The sequence below is a fragment of the Notolabrus celidotus genome, chromosome 14 (genome assembly GCF_009762535.1).
Source record: "Notolabrus celidotus isolate fNotCel1 chromosome 14, fNotCel1.pri, whole genome shotgun sequence".
NCBI classification, from domain to species: domain Eukaryota; kingdom Metazoa; phylum Chordata; class Actinopteri; order Labriformes; family Labridae; genus Notolabrus; species Notolabrus celidotus.
The window spans coordinates 20,050,146-20,071,946 of NC_048285.1; the positions used below are offsets into that span (position 1 = coordinate 20,050,146).

Below are 21,801 nucleotides of genomic sequence, written 5' to 3' on the forward strand. Positions count from 1 at the left end.
ACTGTACTCTCTTTGTACAAGGCATAAGAATAAGACATACAAAAAAATAAAAAATAAATATAATAACAATAACATCAGCTATAAATACAAAAGAACAACAAATAGTCATGGCTAATATGTACAGGCTAAAATAATATGATAATAGTGCAGTGGTGAGTTGCAGAGGTAGTTTTTACATTAAATAGTAGTTAAATAATAAAATAAATAGAAATATGGAATTCTGCTTGGAGAATTGTTGCATCGTATATTTACATGTATATTTACAGAGAGTATTGATCTGACAGGTATGACACTGTTATGTTTTAGTGTTCATCAGAGTGACAGCCTGGGGAAGAAACTCTTCTTATGGCGGGTTGTTTTGGCTAGTGATGTGCGGATCGATACTGAAATATCGATACCAGATCTCTATGCTCTAAAATCGATTCTCAAATCAAAATATCGATACTTTTGATACTTCAATCATTTGAGACAGTGTATATCATTAACAGGAACACAGTGGAAAGTAACTAAACCATTGAGATCTTGCCTAAATGATACGCGGTTGGTGGGAACTACTAGTTCTAGTTCTTAATAATAAAACAATTATTTATTGTAATTTTTTTATTGTTTTACTTATTTTCTTTTTTGTTTGTGTTTAAAACACCATTTTCACATATTTCGTATGATTGTGTCCTCTGTTTTTTCTGTTGTTGTATCAGCTCGACTATATCGTAAATGAGGCCGCTACCTCGATATACTTACAAGTTTAAAATAAATTTAAAAAAAACTCAGAAATACACTACTTTTTTTAGATTTACCAGATACAATAGGTGTATTTGCACAAAGTATCGGTATCAGATCGGTATCGCCGATACCAGCCTGAATTTGACACAGTATCGGATCGGAAAGGAAATCGGTGGTATTGAACATCACTAGTTTTGGCGCACAGTAATCTGTAGCGCCTGCCGGAGGGGAGGAGTTTGAAGAATTTGTGTCCAGGGTGTGAGGGGTCAGCGGTGATGCTACCTGCCCGTTTCCTGGCCCGGGACCGGTACAAGTCCTGGATGGGGGGCAGGTCGACACCGATGATTTTTTCTGCAGTCCTTATAGTCCGTTGCAGTCTGTGTTTGTCTCGTTTGGTTGCAGATCCAAATCAGTATTAAAAGATTATAAATACTGGGACTGTTTAAAATGCACATGATACATGATACATGATAAATTATAAATAACTGACCTATTTCATATGAGATGACAAAATATATTTATTTAAAGCTGCTGTGAGGAACTTTTGTTTTGTATCGATTCTGGCACCCCCCTTGTGGACAAAGTGACACCTCTTATCTCTTGTCTTAAACATGCAAATGTATATATGTTATATTATTTAATTTCTAGATTTTTTTGCATTCTAATATGTTTTTAAATGACAATCATATGTTTCTTTAATGTCACTTTTTTTTCAATGACTGATTATTTTTTCGATGATGTTTTTCATTCAAAAAAAGAAAAACGTCATTGAAAAAATGATCTGTCATTGAAAAAAAGGTGACATCAAATAAATATGATATGATTGTCATTTAAAAACATATTAGAATGCAAAAAAAATCTAGAAAATAAATAATCTAACATTTGATGTCTGTGATTTTCACTTAAGTGAAATGTTTTCAATGCCAATATCTGTTTTAATGCTCTTAACATTTTTTGTTTCAATGCCAATGTTTATTTTTTTCAGTTTCAGGGTGTGTTTTCAATACCAAATTTTATTTTCAATACCAAACATTAAAGTCATCATTTTGGATCCATACTTTTAGCACTCTAGAACTGAAGTTTTCCATCCATACTGCAGCTGAGAATCACAGATCAGTCTAACAGCCTAATAAATACCTCTAGGTCTATGATCACCTTTGCCAACTCAACCTGACCTACATAACTTAATTTGTGCAGTTTCAAATATCATACAGTCAGCCACCAATATAGACAATATAAAGCCTTTGCACTTATAGTATCTTAATTAATACTGTCAAGTTCTTTAATTTTCATGCAGTGTCCCAACTTGAAAGGCCATTTTTTTTACAATACAAGTGTTTCAATGCCAATGTTTGACAAATTTTATTTTCAATACCAAACATTAAAGTCATCGTTTTGGCTCCATATAAAAGTGGCCCACAACTTTAAGTTAAAAGGCGCACAGTGCAGACCATAATATCTTTTGGAGAGGTTTTATAACACTCATAAACTTAATGCATTCGAGCGCACATCAACGCCATCCTGTCATACCCACAGTAAACCACAGGGCGGATACTTCACACCGGCGTACGTCCCTCCCAAACAGGCGGAGCGTCAAGTGCGTCAGATGCGTCGCCGAGAGAAAATGTCAACAACATGCCGGAGTCTTCCAGAGAAACAGAAACTGAGGAAGCGCCGAAAGACAGACAACAAAGAGAGCAAGGAGGCCATTCGTCTCACAACATCGTGTCTTTAATATCACAGTTCGCAGATGATAATTTAACACTTGTGCGGGTAGGCGACTCCTTTGTGTGAAAACATGGTGATGCATGGAGCAATATGGTAACATGGTCACTGCAGGATTGTAGGAGAGACACCTGCATTTCCAGTTGAAATGTTGGTTTGGCTGTCAGGCAGGGGAGTACATTGTGTTCTTATGATCCAATGTCCCCTTTCTCAATACCCTCTTGATATGAGGACACTTAGCAAAGTGGTTTATATTCTCAAAAACGTTTATTTCCCACGTATTATACACCTTTCCCAGGTTGAATAAGTAGAAATAACCACCTGTATAGAATATGATGTACTCATTGAACCCTCAGACATCAAAATTGCCTAAAAGTCAGTTTTCTGACTGAAACATAATAGTAAGGTACCACAATAACTGTGTCCTTCAAGCTGCATTTAAAAACCTATATCCTTTTGTTGTTGGCGTCTAATATCAACCTTCATGAGTTTCTTACAAGTCATCAAAGGACCATAAAATACCAAGATGGGACTCCAAAATGTACAACCCCCCCCCCCCTCTTTTTTTTTCATGTGCACTTATATTGATAAAACAACACAAAAATCAAGTCAGACATCCTTATTAAGAGGTCTTCCCTGTGCCATCATTACACAGGCTATTACTCTCAAGCACATTATCTCACCCCAGTTAGATGAGGTCGATGGCTGTCCACCAATGAGTCTACTTCTGCTCAAGCTTTCTGCCTGTATAACTCCCACTGTTTCCAACTGTTCACTCAACTTATCAAGTTAGGTCTGAAGAGTACAGTCTAAATCTGCTGTATAAGCCCATCTTAAAGTGTCATAAGCTAAGTTTTGTTGTGCTATATAAATTAAAATTGATGAATAATTGAATGATTATTTCCTAAACTCTTCATTTCTCTCTTGCCCCTCAAATAGAATATAAGCACTGGATTGGCAGTTGCTGGTGTCATTGTCATTGCAAGGAGTATTAAACTGGTAAGAAAGACTCACTCAGATGCAAAGTTTTTTTTAATGTTTATAAATCAGCGGTTAAACTATGTGTGCTTTATCTGTTCAAGCACATGAACGTAAGAAGAAATTTCTAATTTTGTATCAGGCCAAATTTTACACACTCCTTAGGAAGTGGAGAATTTATTGATTCCTGCAGACTAAAAGCTTGACCCCTTATTGATCCACTTAACTCCTAATTTTTATTTTCTATCATAAATGCAGGATTCGAATAAAAAGTATTGACAATCTCCTCAAGTACATAATTTCAAATGCCACTCATTATTCTCATTTCACCCTCTTAGATCACCAAATTCCAAACTGTGTCTGAGATCCCTGCTCGTTTTATTGAGAGGAACGTCAGCCTTCGTGGGAAAGTTTGTTCAGTCACAGAGAGTGTGCTCCAAGTGGAACATGTCCCGATATATCTCCCGGTACTCTCTCCATTACTTTCCAAACACAAAGGTAATCTGGAGCGATCATTTGAGTGAAACCATGAGGACATGCACACATACACAAACACATTAAGCCAGCAGTTTATGTGCCTCCCTACACAAGAATGACCTCCGGGGAGTCAAATAACACAAATCCCACCAGCCTCTTGATTCCACTCGTTTATCTTATTACACCACAAATATCATTTTTATTTTGTACAGTCAGACTATGTTGCATTGGATCATCTTTTCATGAGTGAGAGTGACAGTTAAGCTTGTTATCTGTGTTATTAAATAATGGTATTCAGTTTGCGATAAGATCAAGTAGCTTACTCTTTGTATAGAGTGCTACATCAGCACCATAGCATGAAGGTCTCCCATGATTGAACAGCTTGTTCTCTTGTCTATCAAATATTACTGAAGTCCTGCTTGACCTCAAACATTTGAAATCTGGTCAGACCCAGCTCTTAGGAGTGTAGCTGATACACAAACGTAATTCAGAGACATCAATTTCGTAGATGAGTCCAGGTATGCTATTATATCTATTTATTATTTGGTGAAATGTTTTCTTGTGTAGAGTGTTGCCTGATATTAAGATACAAATTTTCCAATTTTAACTGATTTTATGACAAAAAATAATAATTTAAATACATTTAACACTACAAAAAGTTAGGCTTTGTTTGTTCAATCAAAAATAAATAAAGTGGCACAACACACAATTCTAAAAGGAAGGAGTGCATAAAGTAGTTTGCATCAAATATCAAGCCAAGACCTCATCTTAAACAGTGTCCCCCAGGGTTTAGATATTGCAGCCAAGTCTATACAGGTGAGGGTGACCCTACACAGGATCAGTATTGACATGTAGTAAGCAGCCCTTTTTTTTTGTCCCCCTCAGGTGTACACCCGTCTTCCATGCTGGTACATCTTGCAGGAGTGGAGCTGACTCCAGAGGGCAGGGAATGGCTGCAGAAGAACCTGACTCCTGCACAGACAGTCTGGCTAAAACTCATCAGCCGAGAGAATGAGGCTCTACACTGTCTGGTGTCTCAAAGCAAAGTGAGCAGTGAACACCTTTTGAGGAATGAAGGGATCTATCATTGTGTTAAACAGAAGCCTTGTCAAAATTATGTATTTAAAGCATAGACTGTATAAAATAGATTTAAAGTCATATTGATAGACAATGTAGTCAGTTCCTTGTGTCTTCCTTCTTCTTTCCAGCAGGGGTCAGTGTGGAGCTACTGTATGAATGAAGAGGTCCTCAGACTCGGCCTGGCTCGCACTGCGCCTATTGTCGGAGTCCTGCCGGACTCTCGACTCTACTGGCGTCTCCACAAACGGTTGCACAGAGCAGAGGTCAAAGCTGAGAAGAAGGGGAGGGGACTGTGGAAGCAGGACAGCCCATGGGAGAGGGTCTCCAAGGCCGTCAGGGACAGCGCTTTCTTCAGACTGATGGGGAGGATCTTTAGGAGGAGTTGATGCAATAAGTGACAAAGACAATTGTTGATCTCTTTAATAATCCAAATGTGATATGCACAATTTATTTTGTTTTTACCTTTTTCATGTTAATGCCAAAAAGTTAAAAAGTCTTACTATGGTTTCTAAAAGTGACACCTATCACTTGTCTGTCTTGTTTGACAGATACGGTACTTAACGTTAAAAACACCAACATATTTTCTTTACATTCCTCAGTTTATTTGTTGCAAATGTTTATCATTCATTGGTGCTTTATTTCAAAGTCTGTAAGTTTGAAATAATTAAAAAAATCCACCTCAGACCTCAAGTCTGAACCTTCAGCTTTCACTTATCTCTTTAAACCTCAGTTTAGCACTGCCTCCTCTGTTTCTATGTGCATGTGTTGGGACACACCACTAAACACAAGACGGGGGTGGGGTATGTTAATGTTCTTTAAAATGAAGAGGGGGGTCCACTTGTCCCTCTCTGAGACCTATGTTGCTATGGAAACATCAAATGTGAAATACAAAGCCAAGCAGAGGCTGAACCCTATATTGGCCACCCTCAAACCCCATGGGAATCTTGCATGTTGTGTGGGGGTCTTTAAGTGCCTATAAAAGGAGTCCTTTAGATGTAATGTGACCAGGTTATTAGAGTATAAGAGTGCTTGGATAGAGCCAAAAGAGAACAGGTCTGTCTTAAATTTCAGAAACAGCATATTTATATTGAAGAAATGACTGAAAAAAAAAACAGAAGAGTACATTAGATTACGATCTTCATGATTCATTTAGGTCGAATAAGAGCACATCACCCCTAATGCCAAAGTAAGCCCCACAGCATATGTCCCCTGTATCAAGGATTGTGCTCATGTGATTGTCATTATTGTTTGCAGTGCCAGTACATTGCTAAATTTACACCTTGCACTACCATGTGCTTTGATTTTTCACACACAAGACAGAGTAGTAGAAGGGGAGGGGGGGGGGCGCTGCAAATGAGGCCAGACTGATGAGTGTCCAGTGGGGTGCAGGGTGAGGGGTCTCAGTGCAGTGAGATGTAGAACTGAAGCAGTCAATCCAATGGGTGCAAGGAGATTAGTACAAAAGGAGGAGGAGGGTCACAGGGGGAGAAGGGGATTTTGGGTGCAAGCACAAAGGCAGGAGAGGAGGAGTTTCAGAGGAAGGGAAAGGGAGTGAAGGAAAGGAGGGGGAAGAGGGGGTTGATGAATCAGCTAGCCTCTCTTTTGTTGTGCAAATGTTACTAGCGACTGTTACGGCTGAGGAGGCTCGTGATTGGTGAGCTGGTTTAAATTGTAAGGTGCATTTCGGGCTGATGGCTGTTGCTGCCAGACTTTGAACTGTCACTGAGGGGAGGAGTGGGAGGGAAACCACGGCCAGGCAGCAGGGGTGAAGAGGAGGGAGATTACAGAGGACCAGTTTAGGTTATTTATGTCTCTGTGATTGCTCTGACTGTGAGTTTTGTCTCTATGCAGATGTTAATGTTATATTTGTGCAAATGTCAAATTTACAGAGGATAATCAACAATGAGTATTTGACCAGAAGCAGTGTTGAGGTTAAACATTAGACACCAACTATCCAAATTAAAGACTTGAAGAACTTTTCCAATTATTAGAAATATAAATAATAAAAAATAATGGTTTATCTGAATTTTATTGGAACTTCATATTAGAAACTTTTGACCTCCAGCTTTAACATAATTTATGAAACACCTCTTTGCAAAATGATGATGGTTTGAAGTGTAAAAAATGATTATAACGTCATATATTGGTCTTTAAAATGGATCTTATTATGGAGAGTCTTATTGTAGAGTGTAATAAAGTTATCAGCTTCTGAAGGCTGATGTCAGTGTTTTCAAATTTAATATACATAATTTCATCTCATTTTCTGATGTTTGTTTCTAAATTTGAATGAGAGGACTAAATAACCAAGTACTAAATCATGTTCCATGCTCACTCTTGCAGAAAAATAGTCCACTCCAAAAATCCATGCCAGGTTTTCCAGACTCCACTGATCCCACACTTGTAGTAGTCATTTGAAAAGGCACCCTGCTTGATGTAGTGGAGGGTGCTTGCCCACACCAGTGAAGTTGTTGGGACACTCTCTCTGCCTGGAACAGCACTGCTGGGACTATCTCTTACTTCCGTGACATGTGTACCTTCCCTGTGCCATGGACATTCAGAGCACGTGGGACTACTTTTTTGGTGAAAGCTGCAACACTCTCTAAAGAAGCATCAACATAATTTCAAAGTGACAGAAGTAAGTGTGATGCTTGATGTGACTCATGAAGGATTGACATTGTGTTCTTAGACAGACAGCATGACATTTACATTTTAGGGTGTACTGTACTCACTTGAAAATAAAGTTTATGTGAAATTAACTTCACTTCCTTGAGGGCAGGTAACAGAGTAGTATTAGCTGTCACTTTAAATTTACTGTTGTTAAGACACTGTGTACAGTATCTAGGCAGATGTGCACCTGTTTAACCTGTGTGTCAGGACAAAGGCTCTGTTGTACAAACTTAGGACATTTGAATCCTTATCTTTATTGTACCTCTCCAGGTGAGCTTCAGGCAATCAGGCTAAACACATTTTCTCTTTCTTGGATCATTTTGACAACCACACACTGCCTGATCCTAGGTGATCCCTTTTATGTTTTCTTCACCTACTTTGGTTTATTTTCCACCATGTCAATGATTCATCTGTGTGATTGTTACTGTATTTTCTGCTACATGCAGTTCAGATTTTTGTGCTCCTTCCCATTGTACTTCAACAACAGAGATTTGCAGCAGGGCAGCTTAACAAAGGCCTTTATTACACTCAGCCGGTAGCCATCCCAGAGAGAAAGAGATGGGGCACTCCCCCGTCCGAGAGCAGGTCCTTGGGGATTTTTTTGATTTGATTTGATTTGAGTGGCTGTGTGAAGCAGGGCCCGGGTGTGAAAGACAAAGAGATTTAAAGATGCAGAAAACTGGTGATTCTAACTGAAGAGCACCGCAAAAACACAAAAGTGAACTGTCCGTCTTTGCTTCTGCTTGATAAACCTTGACACACTGTTGTTAACATGTCATACAAGATACAAGGAGGGTCTTTGTCAGGTGAAGCTGGTGAGGCTTATGTGTAAACTGACACACACATACAGGCCTCTAGATCTAATTCACTGACTTTTAAAATGCAGGTTGAATTGTTGATTGAAAATTGCTCAGAATGAAGCAGATACATGCTTCCACCTGCTTTCACAATAAACACTTTTGCAGCAACTTCTACATTTCACTTGGTATATTTAATCACACACGCACACATGCACTGTAGAGGCTGTGTATGTGTGTGTAGGAATGCATGAGCTGAAAAGTGACTCCCTTGTTATTCAGTGACTTGAAGTATTGTGAGCGGTGTATCAGCTTGCTGGTGTTGGGTTGTAGGAGTGGAAACATGAGTCTTTGTGGGTGCTGTGATCCCTCATGAATAATTGAAGTTTCTCAGTGGAAAGGAAGAGAGCAGCATGAACTTAACTGTTGACGTGTGAATTATTTCACAATTCAAACAAGCTGTCACTTTGTGCTACTGTTTGTCAGAGGCCAGAAACGCTCTTACTCTCATGAATGTCCAAACTGTAAAATGGGACCTGTGTATGAACTGGACTGTGTTGGAAAAAGCTGTCTTGTTTCATGTTGACATTAGGCAGACAGTCTGAGACAAGAACCATAAAGTTAAAAAGTAAAGGATAAGAACAGGAGGGGGGATTCTGAGGGGTTTCTTTGCTTCAAATAGATCAGAGTGTTTGACTTGTGACCTTCCCCACCCATCAACTTCACGGTAGAGCAAGACGACCCCACCACACACACGTTCTGCCACATACACGTGCGCTAAGCAGCACATGTGTATTTTAAATCAAGTTTGAGCTCTTCAAGTCTCCACATCATTTGCTCTATAGTTAGTTTTTGGTGAATGAAACTGAGTCATCGCCAGAAATGGATGCAGGTTTACACATTAATAGCCTCTTGTGGAATCAATTAATAATTTCAGCATACTTGCAAAAACTTGTAAGACTTGCTGATTTTCAAGTAACCTCATGATGGCATCAAAGTTTGAGGCAGCCAAAAAATAAACTCCATGGAAAACCATTCATTCATAAGAATTTACTTAAATAAAAATAAAAAAGATTTAAAAGCGGATATTTAACATTTTAATTACATCTCAACTTGTAAAAATATGTCAGTGTAAGTTGTCTAGACTCACTAGTGTCCAGTTTTCTACCCACTTAGAAAAGTGAGCATATCAAAAGGTGTCTTTGAGCATGTTGTACCCAATCAATTACTCTGTTTATTGTTAACACCACTAATTGCTACTTTAAAGCTCCTGTGAGCAACTTTCTGTTTGTATCTATTTGGGCCACTCCTCAAGACAAAAATGTACCTCACATCATGATGATTTCCTCCTTTACATTTATAAGTCAGGTTTCCGACAAAAAATATCATCATACTGTTTTGCAAGGAAACGTTCACTGAATGTTAATATTGACACCTCCCTCACAGCGGTTACAAGCATTGAGAATGATTAGAGAGAAATTGACAGTTTGGTTGTTGATCGTCTTGTTTCTTTTTGTATTGGGGCCTCTGCTATTCAACATCTACATGCTCCCCTTAGGTCAGATAATAAGGAACAACAAAATAAAATACCATAGCTATGCAGATGACACACACATTTAGATCACCATATCACCAGGGGATTATAGTCCCATACAAACACTGAGTAAATGCATTGAACAAATCAATGACTGGACGAGCCAGAACTTTCTTCAGTTAAACAAAGAAAAAACTGAAATGGTTGTTTTTGGAGCCAAGGAAGAAAGGTTAAAGGTTACTGCTCAGCTCCAATCTGCAACGATGAAATGTTCAAACCAAGCCAGAAACCTTGGTGTAGTCTGAGACTCAGACCTTAATTTCAGCAGCCACATTAAGACAATTACAAAGTCCGCCTACTATCACCTTAAGAATATATCAAGGATTAAAGGACTTCTGTCTCAGCAGGATGCAGAAAAACTGGTCCATGCATTTATCTTTAGCAGACTAGACTACTGTAACGGGGTCTTTACAGGACTCCCTAAAAAGTCCATCAAACGGCTGCAGCTCATACAGAATGCTGCTGCTTGAGTCCTAACAAGGACCAAAAAAGTAGACCACATCACTCCAGTTCTTAGATCCCTACACTGGCTTCCTGTCGGTCAGAGAATAGACTTTAAAATCCTGCTGATGGTTTATAAAGCACTGAATGGTTTAGGCCCAAAATACATTGCTGATCTGCTACTACTTTATGAACCACCTCGACCTCTGAGATCATCAGGTACTGGTCTGCTTTCAGTCCCTAGAGTCAGAACGAAACATGGTGAAGCAGCGTTTAGTCATTATGCTCCACATATCTGGAACACACTCCCTGAAAGCTGTAGGTCTGCTCCAACTCTCACCTCTTTTAAATCAAAGACTAAGACTTTCTTATTTGCCACTGCCTCCCTATCTTAGATTATTTTAACCCACTTTAAATTAAAATTTTAATGTAATTTGTAATATATTTCTAATTTTCCTTTTCTTTTCTGTTTTATCATATTTGTCATTTTAATTGTTTTATTTTATGCTTGTCTGAATGTCTCCAATGCTTTTAATGTTTTAATGTAAAGCACATTGAGTTGCCCTCGTGTATGAAATGCGCTATACAAATAAAGCTGCCTTGCCTTGCCTTGTAGGTCATAAAATATATCACCATTTGTTTCATAACCCATTAAAAACTCCTCACAGGGGCTTTAAGATTAATTTTGCTCCACATCTAATTTTAGGTCCATTCATTTTTTTCAACACAAGAGCTCTCTTAAGCAACTTTAATGTATCAGTTTGGACAAACTTCAGAGGAGATTCCACAGTGTGCATCATTAATATAGAGCCTGTTGACAAGCTCAGATAGCCTGGGTGACTGCCCCTGTGTAACAAAACTCTGACCTCTCAGTAACCTCACAGCCTCCAGGTTCACTCTGTCTCCTTATCAGGTCAAAGGCTCACTGAAGCAGCACAGGCCAGACCACTTAGATGTTACAACTTCCTCTTCATTCCTCTAGAAGCCTGCATGTTGAAAACACATTGTAGCTGTTTGTAGAGCTGAAAATAACCATTGATTGATAAGATGATTATCAGAAAATGAATCAGTGATAGTTTTGATCGTCCCTTAGTTTACTAGCACTTTCCTGTGCAAATGGATCAACAAGTCTGTGAATCCAGCGTCTCAGATGAGAGAATATCAATGATTTTAAAATCTATTGATCTTTAAACAGAGTATCACTCATTTTTTAACTGTGTTGACGACAAAACAAGCAATTTGAAGACGTTTCAGTGTACTCTGAACATTTTAAATCAGTTATAAATCACTATTATGAAATATTTGATTCATCTTAGATTTTAAAATTTCTAAAATCTATCTGAAAAGCTATCAATAAGGAAAATAATCAGTGTAAACAATCAGTTACGGCTCTTGTTTTTTTAAATTGATGATGTCCTGTTTTGGTATGATCAATATAGTAAAGCCTAAAAAATGGATTCCAATATTAGATTGATCGTTGGCAATTAACAAAATGAATTGTTGCACCAAACAATACCAAGTAATGTAAATACCCTCTGGGTGTCTTGGGGAAACCCTATTACCTAACCACCTCTAACCCTTAATGTGTACACTGCGCACACCCAGAACAAAAGATGATGGCACTCTTTCATAAATCAAACTGCCCATTTTCTTTAATCCTGCCTGTTGCTTTCACAGATCATGCTTGAACAAGCTAATGGGTCATGAAGCACTTAGATTATAGTGGGAAACCATCTGTCTAGCCATCAGCATACCAAGACTGTTTACTCTGTGTTCTGATAGCTGCTTGACAAGCAATTACAAGCTACTCATTGACTGTGTACTACTTCAAGGTGGTTTACAGGCTGAATGACATTAAGATCAACATCCTAGCTGACTTTAGTGGATACAGAGAATCACCACTTTGGGAAAAAGCCTGTGACTTACAGAGAATAATTACTGAAAGGGGTTATGGATTTTTTTAAGGGGGAACATGATCACTCAACATTTATGGCAGCTGGTCACAGAATAGAGAACAACCATTGTATGCCTCATTAATCATGTCTAAACAGAGTGCTGGTTGGGATGTATCAATACAGGGTGACAGATGCTGCTCTCTCTGTGTCATGAGAGAACAATTGTTATCTATGGAAGTGAATATATGAGAGCTGATTATTATCATAAAACCCAATCAGACCACTCAATTAAATGATTACTTTTTACAGCTTTGGTTACAACTTGATTGTATATGACAGCAGTGCTTGGACCCAACGAAATCTCAGCTGAGATCTAAAAACAAGGAGCCTTTTCTTCATTTGAGTTTGATGTGGGTTTGAAAAGTGAGAGTAAAGGCAGATGAAGAAATTGTTAGAAATCAATCACCTGTTAGGCAAAAAAGCAGTGAATTCAGTTTGAATATATCAGTGTTTTTGATCAATTGTAGGTGGAATTTACTTGTTTATGTTGCCCTAACATAAAATAAGGTAAAAAGATTGTAATTAAAAGAGGATAACAGGCACTGGTGGCCTGGTGGTCTACATGCGCCCCATGTTCAGAGGCTATAGTTCTCATCGCAGTGGTCACTTTCACCTGACGAAGATCACTAGTATGTCAAACAATGTGGTTTTAATAACTTATTGTGGCACTGATTTAGTGTGCAGACTTTTATTTCTTGGTAATGTTTTTGAATGCACCACCTCTTTTCAACAAAACCAAAAATTTGCCGTACTTTAAAAATGAATGGACTTTGTTTTTTAGGTCATATTGCAAAGCTCTTTTTTCATGTCACTATTTGTTCTAACATGAGTAACTCCCGTCACTTCAATAGTGCACAATACTGCCACTGGTAACTGAGCTAAAACTGCATTCAGCAGCCTGAATACAACAAAGATGATACAACTTGTGTCCAACATTTAGGTCAGACTGAAAAATTGAGATACTTACATGCAACATCCACATGTTTCAGTCTGTATTACCCCCATTCGATTCCTTTTTTTTTTACTTGGGGGCATCCTTGACCTACTTCCTGTGGCGGCCTGAGATAGAGTGACTCACAAGAAATTCTGGCAGTGAATCATTTATTTTAAGCAGTTTTCTGTAGTCTGATAGACTGGAAAGAACAAACTGTAGTCCCCTGAGGTTTGAGCCCTCCTATAGAGGAGAAGGCTGCTAGTGTTTTTTGCAAGAAGCAGAGTCATTTTACTGACTCACACACACTGACACACACATGGCTTTTCAAGTTTGGTTTGTTGACAATATTTTTGTCATTTTGGTTTTCATCACAGAAATGTCTAAAATATGGACACATACTCATTTATTTTATTCAAATTCAGGTGACAAGATCAACACCACCATTCTGTCTGTACAATCAACATAAAGAAAAAGACAGCAGCCAACATTAGATTAGCTTAGTTTAGCATAAAAAAAGCTCTTCCCACTGATAACATCCATCTAGGTGCACCACCACAGCTCAGATAAACTCTTTTTGTCTGTGTAATCCTGTTTTTGCTGATTTCCAAGCAACCTTGTGAAGACTCCAAGACTCAAGGGAGTTATTGCTATTGGCCAAGAGCCAAGTCCCTGGCTGGCCACCTCCTCTGCTGTAGTGTTCATTAGCTTGTTCATTAGCTTGTTCATTAGCCTCATAATAAACACAAAAAAACATCCTAGTCTACAAATGTCACTACCCTTGGTTACACTGCTATGTAGCTGTCTGGTTAAAGCAACTAAAATATTCAATAATACAAAAATATGTGCTTGAACAGGAGCAAAGTATCTAATACAAGTCATTCCATGCAGCTAACACAAAGCTAAAAGAAAGCAAGACATTTAACAAAAATTCTAGCTAGATAGCTTAAAATGCACACTGCTGTTACTTGAACATTAACACTTCAATTGCAACAACCCACCAGTATCTTATTAACATTTCCATGTATTAGTATTAGTCAAGTGCACTTGAGTCCATAAGATCTAAATACAGACATTTAATATAAAGTATTTTAACAGAAAAATTCAGATATCACATTTAAAAAGTGGACTTTTTGGTTATGTTAGTGTCAACCTAATTCAAACAGAAATGCAACATATTTGATAAAGCTAGCACTAGCATCATACTAACTTTATTTTCTATTATTTGTATAGCATTGGTTAAGCTCACAACTGCTACATGTGACCTCCTCTTGCCATGTGACTTCAGTGTTAAAGGTGACTTCATAAAACCCAGCTGTATCATCTGACTTTTCATTAAAGCTGCTCAATGTCTCCAGTCATGTTCCTCTGCCGGGCTCATATCTCTAATTTAGACTCTGTTATGAAAACAAACAGTCATTTGGAGACATTATTCTATAATTAAGCAGAAAGCCACAAGAGGCTGAGCTACAGTGAGCACAAAGCAGCTACGAGGCAATGCAGTCACAAGGTGGGGGAGAGTTTGAAGGCTTTGAAGAAAACTTCAACTCCTTTAACTAAAAAAAGGAAGTCACAAAAGTTTCCAAGCTTTTCATACTGCAAGTGTTTTATTATTTCAAAAGTTATTGAGATAAAGCTGTGTTTAAATCTCTACTGACACTATAGTTGTCTATAGTTGTTAAAGGCCCTTACTTCTCCTTGTTGCTTTTTTTCTTGAAACACTTTCATCTTATTCCCCCTTGTCTTGTAAAGTTACTCATTGGGCCTTGAAGTTTTTGCAGGATCTCCCCTTTTCACTTTTTAATTCCTTGGAAATCTAACTTTCTGCACTAGCACCAACTTTAAGCCACCAGAGTACAGTTTAATATTTAATCAATAATAATAAAATATTACTGATGATAAAAAAAGGATCTTCTTGCATTATTTAAAGGAACAGATATATATATATATATATATATATATATATATATATATATATATATATATATAAGCTGCTAATCCAGGCTTCTGTGTATTTAAGTGAGGTGGTCGTGGGGTCAGAGGAAAGTACTTTCACCTCAAAGATACTTGACCCCTGAGCTGTTAGTGTTCAAACAGTCAGCTCGACTGAGGCAAAGCGGCACCAGACGCCAATAACTCAGGCTCCGAGCCCTCTTATATCCATACATCTTCTGTGTGTGTGTGTGTGTGTGTGTGTGTGTGTGTGTGTGTGTGAGAGAGAGAGAGACAGAGACAGAGAGTGTGTGGTGGTAGTGGGAAGCAGTAAATCACAGTAAGATGGATGGGCAACAGGTGGGGGATCACTAAGAAGTGAAACTGGCTGTAGAAGGCATAGCAATGAGAAGTGATCAGGAAGAAGAAGTGGAAAATTGGGAATCCAGGAATGATGGCGAGGAGAAACAGAAAGAAGATAAATGAGAACACACGGAGAGAGAGAGACAGATATGTTAAGTTCAAAAGGAAATGGTGGAAAAATAGAAAGGGCCAGGGGGTTATGACCTGGTTGGATGGCAGTTAATAGCAGTAAACAAGTCACAAACACAATTATAAGTGGCCTATCAGAGGTGTTTGTGCTTCCACCTCAACTAAAAGAGTAGTTAAAAACTAAGGACCAAACAAAACCACAAACACTGACAGTTCTATATTTTTTCTTGTATTGCAGGCCTACAAAATGCAAATTTATGCTGATGATTATTTGACTATAGTAATCCAAGAGAGAGTGGAGTCACTATAAATGAAGATTATCAGCAGAAAAGGGATACCTTTATTGCACTTTACCTCTACACTATGCTTCTCCAATTCCAATTCTCACTTTATCTTCTGTGCACGTTATTAAGGGAGACAGCAAAACAGTCCGCAATTGCAATAATTTACTTGTCATGCAATATCAAAACCTGTTCCAATGCTTTTGAGCTCCAACTGTGAGTAAAATTAAAACTGCAGACAGTGTCAGTTGTCATTTAACTGGAAATACTTACCCATCATAATCCCCATTATTGTTTTTTTACTCTCCATATAGTAATTTCATCTCGCTATCCACAGAAAGAACCCATTAATTTTATTTTGTATTAGTCTGATCTTATATATTACATCAAATTATTTTTTTTGTAATAAAACCCTTGAATAAAACAGCTGAATTATCTCCTATTTTTCAGGTCACTGGATTGTTCATTCTCCTGCATCCCTCCTCCTCTTCTCACCATGAGCGCCTGGGTGGTGAATAGGAAAGGAGAGCCACAGTACCGCCGGCACTTCCTCACAGACAACAGCACCTTTCACGGTAAATATTTCCCACACACAAACAAGAGAAAGACATAACTTACCTCTGATAAGTGCATGTGATGGAAGTGAACAGCAGAGGGAGACTCATATCCATTATTTAACCTGTAACACTCTATACAGGCTTGTCACTGCAGAAAGCTCAGTCAAAATACAGCCTTGTGACATCAATACAACATTTTTGCTGTTTGTTGTTGCCCCAAAATGTTCTGTAAATCAGTGACAGAAATGGAAAATGGTGCATAGAATTTGATATGAACTTGAGATAGCGGGTTTTTTGCTGTTGAAAATACACCTTTGTGCACAAAAAAGGCAAAAACACTGCAGTTTCTACACATTTCCGACCATGACTGATTCATACACATTCATACAAATGCAACAGCCAAATACAGTTAAAGAAAAGTAACATATATGATAACTGTATCATTTAGTATCTACAAGGGAATGTGCACAGTTTTTCTTCATGCATAATGCATGTTTATTGCATCATGTTATATTACACCAGTGAAATTACAGATTTTTTTCTTTGCATCCTCCTTGAAAGATACCTAACAGCACCAATTTGATCACGATGTATCTGTCTGGAGACTGAGCCTGCACAACGACCATTCTACCAGACAAATCAATGTCAAATCTCTGTTACACCCAAAGCTCACACACAACTCAAAGGCTCACCTTGACTTTTAACAGCCAGTGTCCAACCCTTTGCAGACCGAGTGTGTGCTTTCTGATTGCACTGTCATTGGAATCAAGCTTGACTGCCTCAGCTCTCGGCCGAGGATGATTGATTGACCTGACTGATGCAGAAAGTGAGCTCTAGTCTCACTTTCTGTCATGCTTTGAAATAAGGATGTTATCACATTGATGGGAATTTCACTCCATTTTTATCAATTTGTTAAACATTTTTTTAAAACCAAAATTGACTCTTCATCCAGAAAATGAAAATGAAATGCCAGCTGAGCATGTCACGAGGAGACATTTTTATAAAGTCCCATTATAGTGAGATTGTTAAATCATTCAAGATACCATTTTCTGATATGCAGTTATTATGCTGAAACAAGCAGAGAGGAGAAGTAAAGACAAACTATATGGGAATACATTTGTCTGGTGTATGTGCACCAACATTCAGATTCTCCTGATCTCAGTCTGTATGTGTCCATGACTATGACAGCTGCTTTTCTCATCAGCAGAAACCACTTCCCTTTCCACATGACTTTGCTTCTTTCCGCCTCTTTGTCTTCCTCCCAGTTGTTCCCAGTCTATTTTTTAATGACAGGGTGGCTGATGGTTTTTGTTTGGACACGGTACATAAATCAGTCTGAAGAAAGGAGGAGGAAGTGTCTGTGATCAGGCAGGTGTGGATGAAGAGAGACTTACACTTAAAGTGAGCAATCACAGGAAAGCCTCAAATACATGCGAGTACAAATAGAGAGCTTACACACACATGCGAGTCGAAATTACACAACAGGCCTTAGACTGAGGGTGACACTGGTGTTCAGACATGTCTTTTTGTTCCTCCAGACTGCACTAATCGATTTGGTTACCCTGGCCTCTGGCCCATAGTGCTCAACTGTGCACGTGTGTGCGTGTGTGTATGTGTGGACTGATTCTATAATTGTCTCCTGCAAATCGGAATTAAAGCTTTAATGTGGACGAATGGGCAGGACTAATCTGGGGGGCTCCAGATTCACCAAACTTTCATTTGGGAATTGACTCAAGGATGACACACCAGGCTAGACACGCGCATCCCCTACAACACACACACATATTTTCTCACTCAAACACACACAACAAATTAAAACCTACAGGTTAATAAATGTTAAGCCAGAATCCTCGCACTTTCAACCCCCCCCCCCCCCCTCCCTCTGCTCTCTTGGGACCCGCAGCGCTGCAGAGTATCCCTCTTCCCCATAAAGTCTGTTTTCCAGCTGTTTCTCTGAGGAAGCTGTGATACCTAAAGTGAGGGACACTGAGAAACACAGAGAGAGAGAGAGCGTAAAGTGGGTCATAGCGCTGGCATCCCTGCGCAATGGTGACTTTTCCTTCTCAATGATCCAAAAAGGAGGAATTGTTGGCCATAAACAAACAATCGAAAGAGACAACAGTTCATTTTGGTGGGGAAATTCAAACTGTCGTCAAACAATTGAACCAGACCGACGGGCAAAGCTGATGAAATGTCCAAATGGCCAACTCAGCCGCGGTTCAGGCTCTGCTCTGCGCGCTATCATTCACTCTAACCCAATCCGCGCCAGTCTCGCGCTCTTGCTCATTAACAGCCACTCTCAGTCTGTCCGTCGAGCGCGTGAGAAATCGGATTATCGTTGTGCCTCTGTGTTGCGCCTGGTGAGAGGAGAGGATGTGCGCGCCGAGCCTGTGGATGTGAGAGGTTTGCAGAGCACTCAGTGAGCCAGATGCTGAGGAGCAGTTTGTTTCTGGGCTCGTTATACTTGGATTAAAGAAAGTGACACTTCATCAGCATGGCGTGCTTTTTATGATCATTCAATCATCATGGAAAAACTGACCTGTCAGGCATGTTTTGATGGATTTTCACAACGTTACAACCAGGATACTAAAATGATTTTCAAAACGCATGGAGGGAGCTTGTAAGGGCAACAACTTCAGTCTGAAATGGCAGAACTTGAAGTTTGCAGAAATCTGAGTTTGGAAAAGGGTAAGATATCATAAAGCTTTTTTTTTTTAAATGTATGGTTGATTTGTCTTTCACTCATAAATGAAGTGTAACACTGTGTGTGCTGCATGCAAGATTCCTCTGGATGCGTACTCACATTACAAGAAGGCTGAAGCCAGTGCGTAATTTGTCCAGTGCACTTGTTTTTTTTCTGATGGAGACATTGCATAACCTACACCGCTACAAACACTAATTGGGGATTGCCAATTTGCATGTGGGAATTTGCACAATTACTTTGATTCGACATTTTGATTACAAAACATCAGATTTAATAACATTGCATCTCTCAGATTTTATTATACCTATGCGAAATTAGCATAACACATTGTGTCAGTTCATATGGGAGCCCCTGATTGAGAGCAGCAGTGAAGAAGCAGGAAGCTGTCCCTGGTGCTGAAAATGCCCCTTTATACTCGTCACTAGGGGGCAGAAAAGCCTCTAAATTTGTCGGTCTGACAGGACCTGCTCTGCCCTTAGTCCCAGATAGGTGTGGATGTGCCATATCCTTTGCAATCCTGCATCCTCCTTCTGCACAGTTCACAGAAATTTAACGACCTCTGAGATGTTGATGGGATCTGTTCGTGAGAAGGTGCCTGAGAGACTGACCACAAACACATGCCATATAGCTCAGGAACCGAGCTGGATTGGACAGCCATGCAGGGCACGATGGCACCACTCAATGTGAAAGAGCTCTGGGTCGAGCTTTGATGGCAAAATTGAAGCCCGAGCCATCCCAGGGCTATTAGTGAAACCCCTTTGCTCTCTCCCGTACGCTGTCAAAAATGTGGCGCATCACTGGCAGGATGTGTCAAGCTGTCAGTCTTCACCCCCAAAGCCCCAGTGTTTCTTTATCTTTGTGAGTGTTGTGTTAAGAGATGGAGGCCCCCTGTCTGCCTCACCGGACAAATGGGATAGCTCTTTATTCATTTTGGCAACACTTGTGCCCAGAAGAGTTGCATGCCACCATCAGCCCTTTGCTAAAACGCGTGCAACGATGGAGGAAGAGAGGTTTGGACAGGCATGCATGGCTGCTAATCTCCTCCATATGGAGGAAATGGCTTTTCCATGTAAAATGGGTTTTTCCTCATGTGTCCCTCCTGTTCTGATGATGATGATGGATCTCAGCATGTCCCCCCATCCTCTTTGTCTATGCCTCTTTATTTTCTGTCGCCCCAGGGCAAAGAAACAGCTTACAGCCACCACAGGAACACACTGTCATCCTTTCAGCTCTCTTCTTCTTTTTATAGGATTTCTGGTTATTTCAATCTCCTCTCCTCTCCTCTCCTCTCCTCTCCTCTCCTCTCCTCTCCTCTCCTCTCCTCTCCTCTCCTCTCCACTCCTCTCCTCTCCTCTCCTCTCCTCTCCTCTCCTCTCCTCTCCTCTCCAAAGTAATTGGTGCCAACTGCCAATCTGCCTAGAAGTATGAATATTGAAATCAGTCAAGCACCAAAAGCTGGAATCAAATGTCTGATTCAACAGATGAAGATTCAATCAACATTTCTTTTTACATTTCAGTATATTTTTAAAAGTGAGTGTCAGCTTGGTTTCAGTTTCAGAACTCAGGAAGTATGAGAACATTTCAAACATTCCCTATCCTCTTCCTCAATACTATATGTCTATACCACCATGTATTGAAGCCTTTCAAGAGACAAACGCTGGTTTTAAATATCTGATTTAATAACTGTATATTCAAGATCTTGGAGCAGAAATTCAGTGCTGAAAATAATCAAATTTTACTCAACCATACATCTCTTTTCTGTTTAATTATTTCACCTGTATTTTCCAGTTCAGCTGCAATATGTCTTATTGAATATTTTTCATCAACAGGCTCCACATTTCTCATATCCTGAGGTCCATTAACACACATCTTCGTCTTTCCCGATTGATTTAGGAGAAGCTTGATTTGCATTTACATTAAATTTCACTGATGAGGAGTTACTATATCTTCATGCATGTTGACTTGGCTGCTGGCACATCATATTTTCTCCCCATCAAGTATACAGGATGTAAATGTAAAAGAACAGGTTATATAAACCCTCTGGGGATCGTGAGGCTATCATCGACACAAGGCTGCAGCTGGACAGTTTTTAAATGCTCTGTAAAAACTGTATCTGAGCGAGAAAGAGAAACCAGATATCCATAACTACTCACTTTTATTCCATTTTCTTCCATCTCCTCCCCAGTTAAAAGCTACCCAGAAGCTCGATCAACTTAATACACTCAGTGAGACTTTTAGTCTTCACCTGTGTCACCAAATGTAACACCAGAGAGGCAGTTATATTTCATTTTGAAGCAGCAGAGATCAGTTTGCACAGCAGTCTGGCTCTGCTGCCAAAGATACTGTATCTCCATCTCCTCACAGTCATCTAGCCTGAGTTTGGGTGGAAAAAAGAAGAAGGCTTAACATTGCAGAAGCAGTCAACATCAATACTTAAACCCCCTCCTCACATATATACTCCCACACA

At 39.3% G+C, this 21,801-nt stretch overlaps 2 protein-coding genes across 4 annotated transcripts in view; both read left to right on the forward strand.

The window, feature by feature from the left end:
• Positions 1–2,285: 2,285 nt before the first annotated feature.
• Positions 2,286–5,686, forward strand: c18h3orf33 (c18h3orf33 homolog (H. sapiens)). 3 transcript variants are annotated; one of them, XM_034701073.1, is made up of 5 exons: positions 2,286–2,496; positions 3,388–3,447; positions 3,765–3,924; positions 4,789–4,949; positions 5,115–5,686. In XM_034701073.1, the coding sequence occupies exons 1-5, from the start codon at positions 2,359–2,361 to the stop codon at positions 5,367–5,369; spliced, it is 774 nt and encodes a 257-aa protein (XP_034556964.1). In that variant the 5' UTR covers positions 2,286–2,358; the 3' UTR covers positions 5,370–5,686. The 3 variants fall into 3 exon arrangements, with proteins under 3 accessions (XP_034556964.1, XP_034556963.1, XP_034556965.1); XM_034701072.1 differs by having other exon boundaries at positions 2,287–2,496; positions 5,112–5,686; XM_034701074.1 differs by lacking the exon at positions 2,286–2,496 and adding an exon at positions 2,499–2,544 and having other exon boundaries at positions 5,112–5,686.
• Positions 5,687–7,476: 1,790 nt separating this feature from the next.
• plch1 (phospholipase C, eta 1) overlaps positions 7,477–21,801 on the forward strand; it is a 65,053-nt gene continuing 50,728 nt past the window's right edge. The window contains exons 1-2 of the mRNA XM_034700356.1: positions 7,477–7,618; positions 16,524–16,648. Of these exons, the coding sequence (XP_034556247.1) occupies positions 16,570–16,648 (79 nt within the window). The 5' untranslated portion in view covers positions 7,477–7,618; positions 16,524–16,569. The remainder of the gene's footprint in view (positions 7,619–16,523; positions 16,649–21,801) is intronic.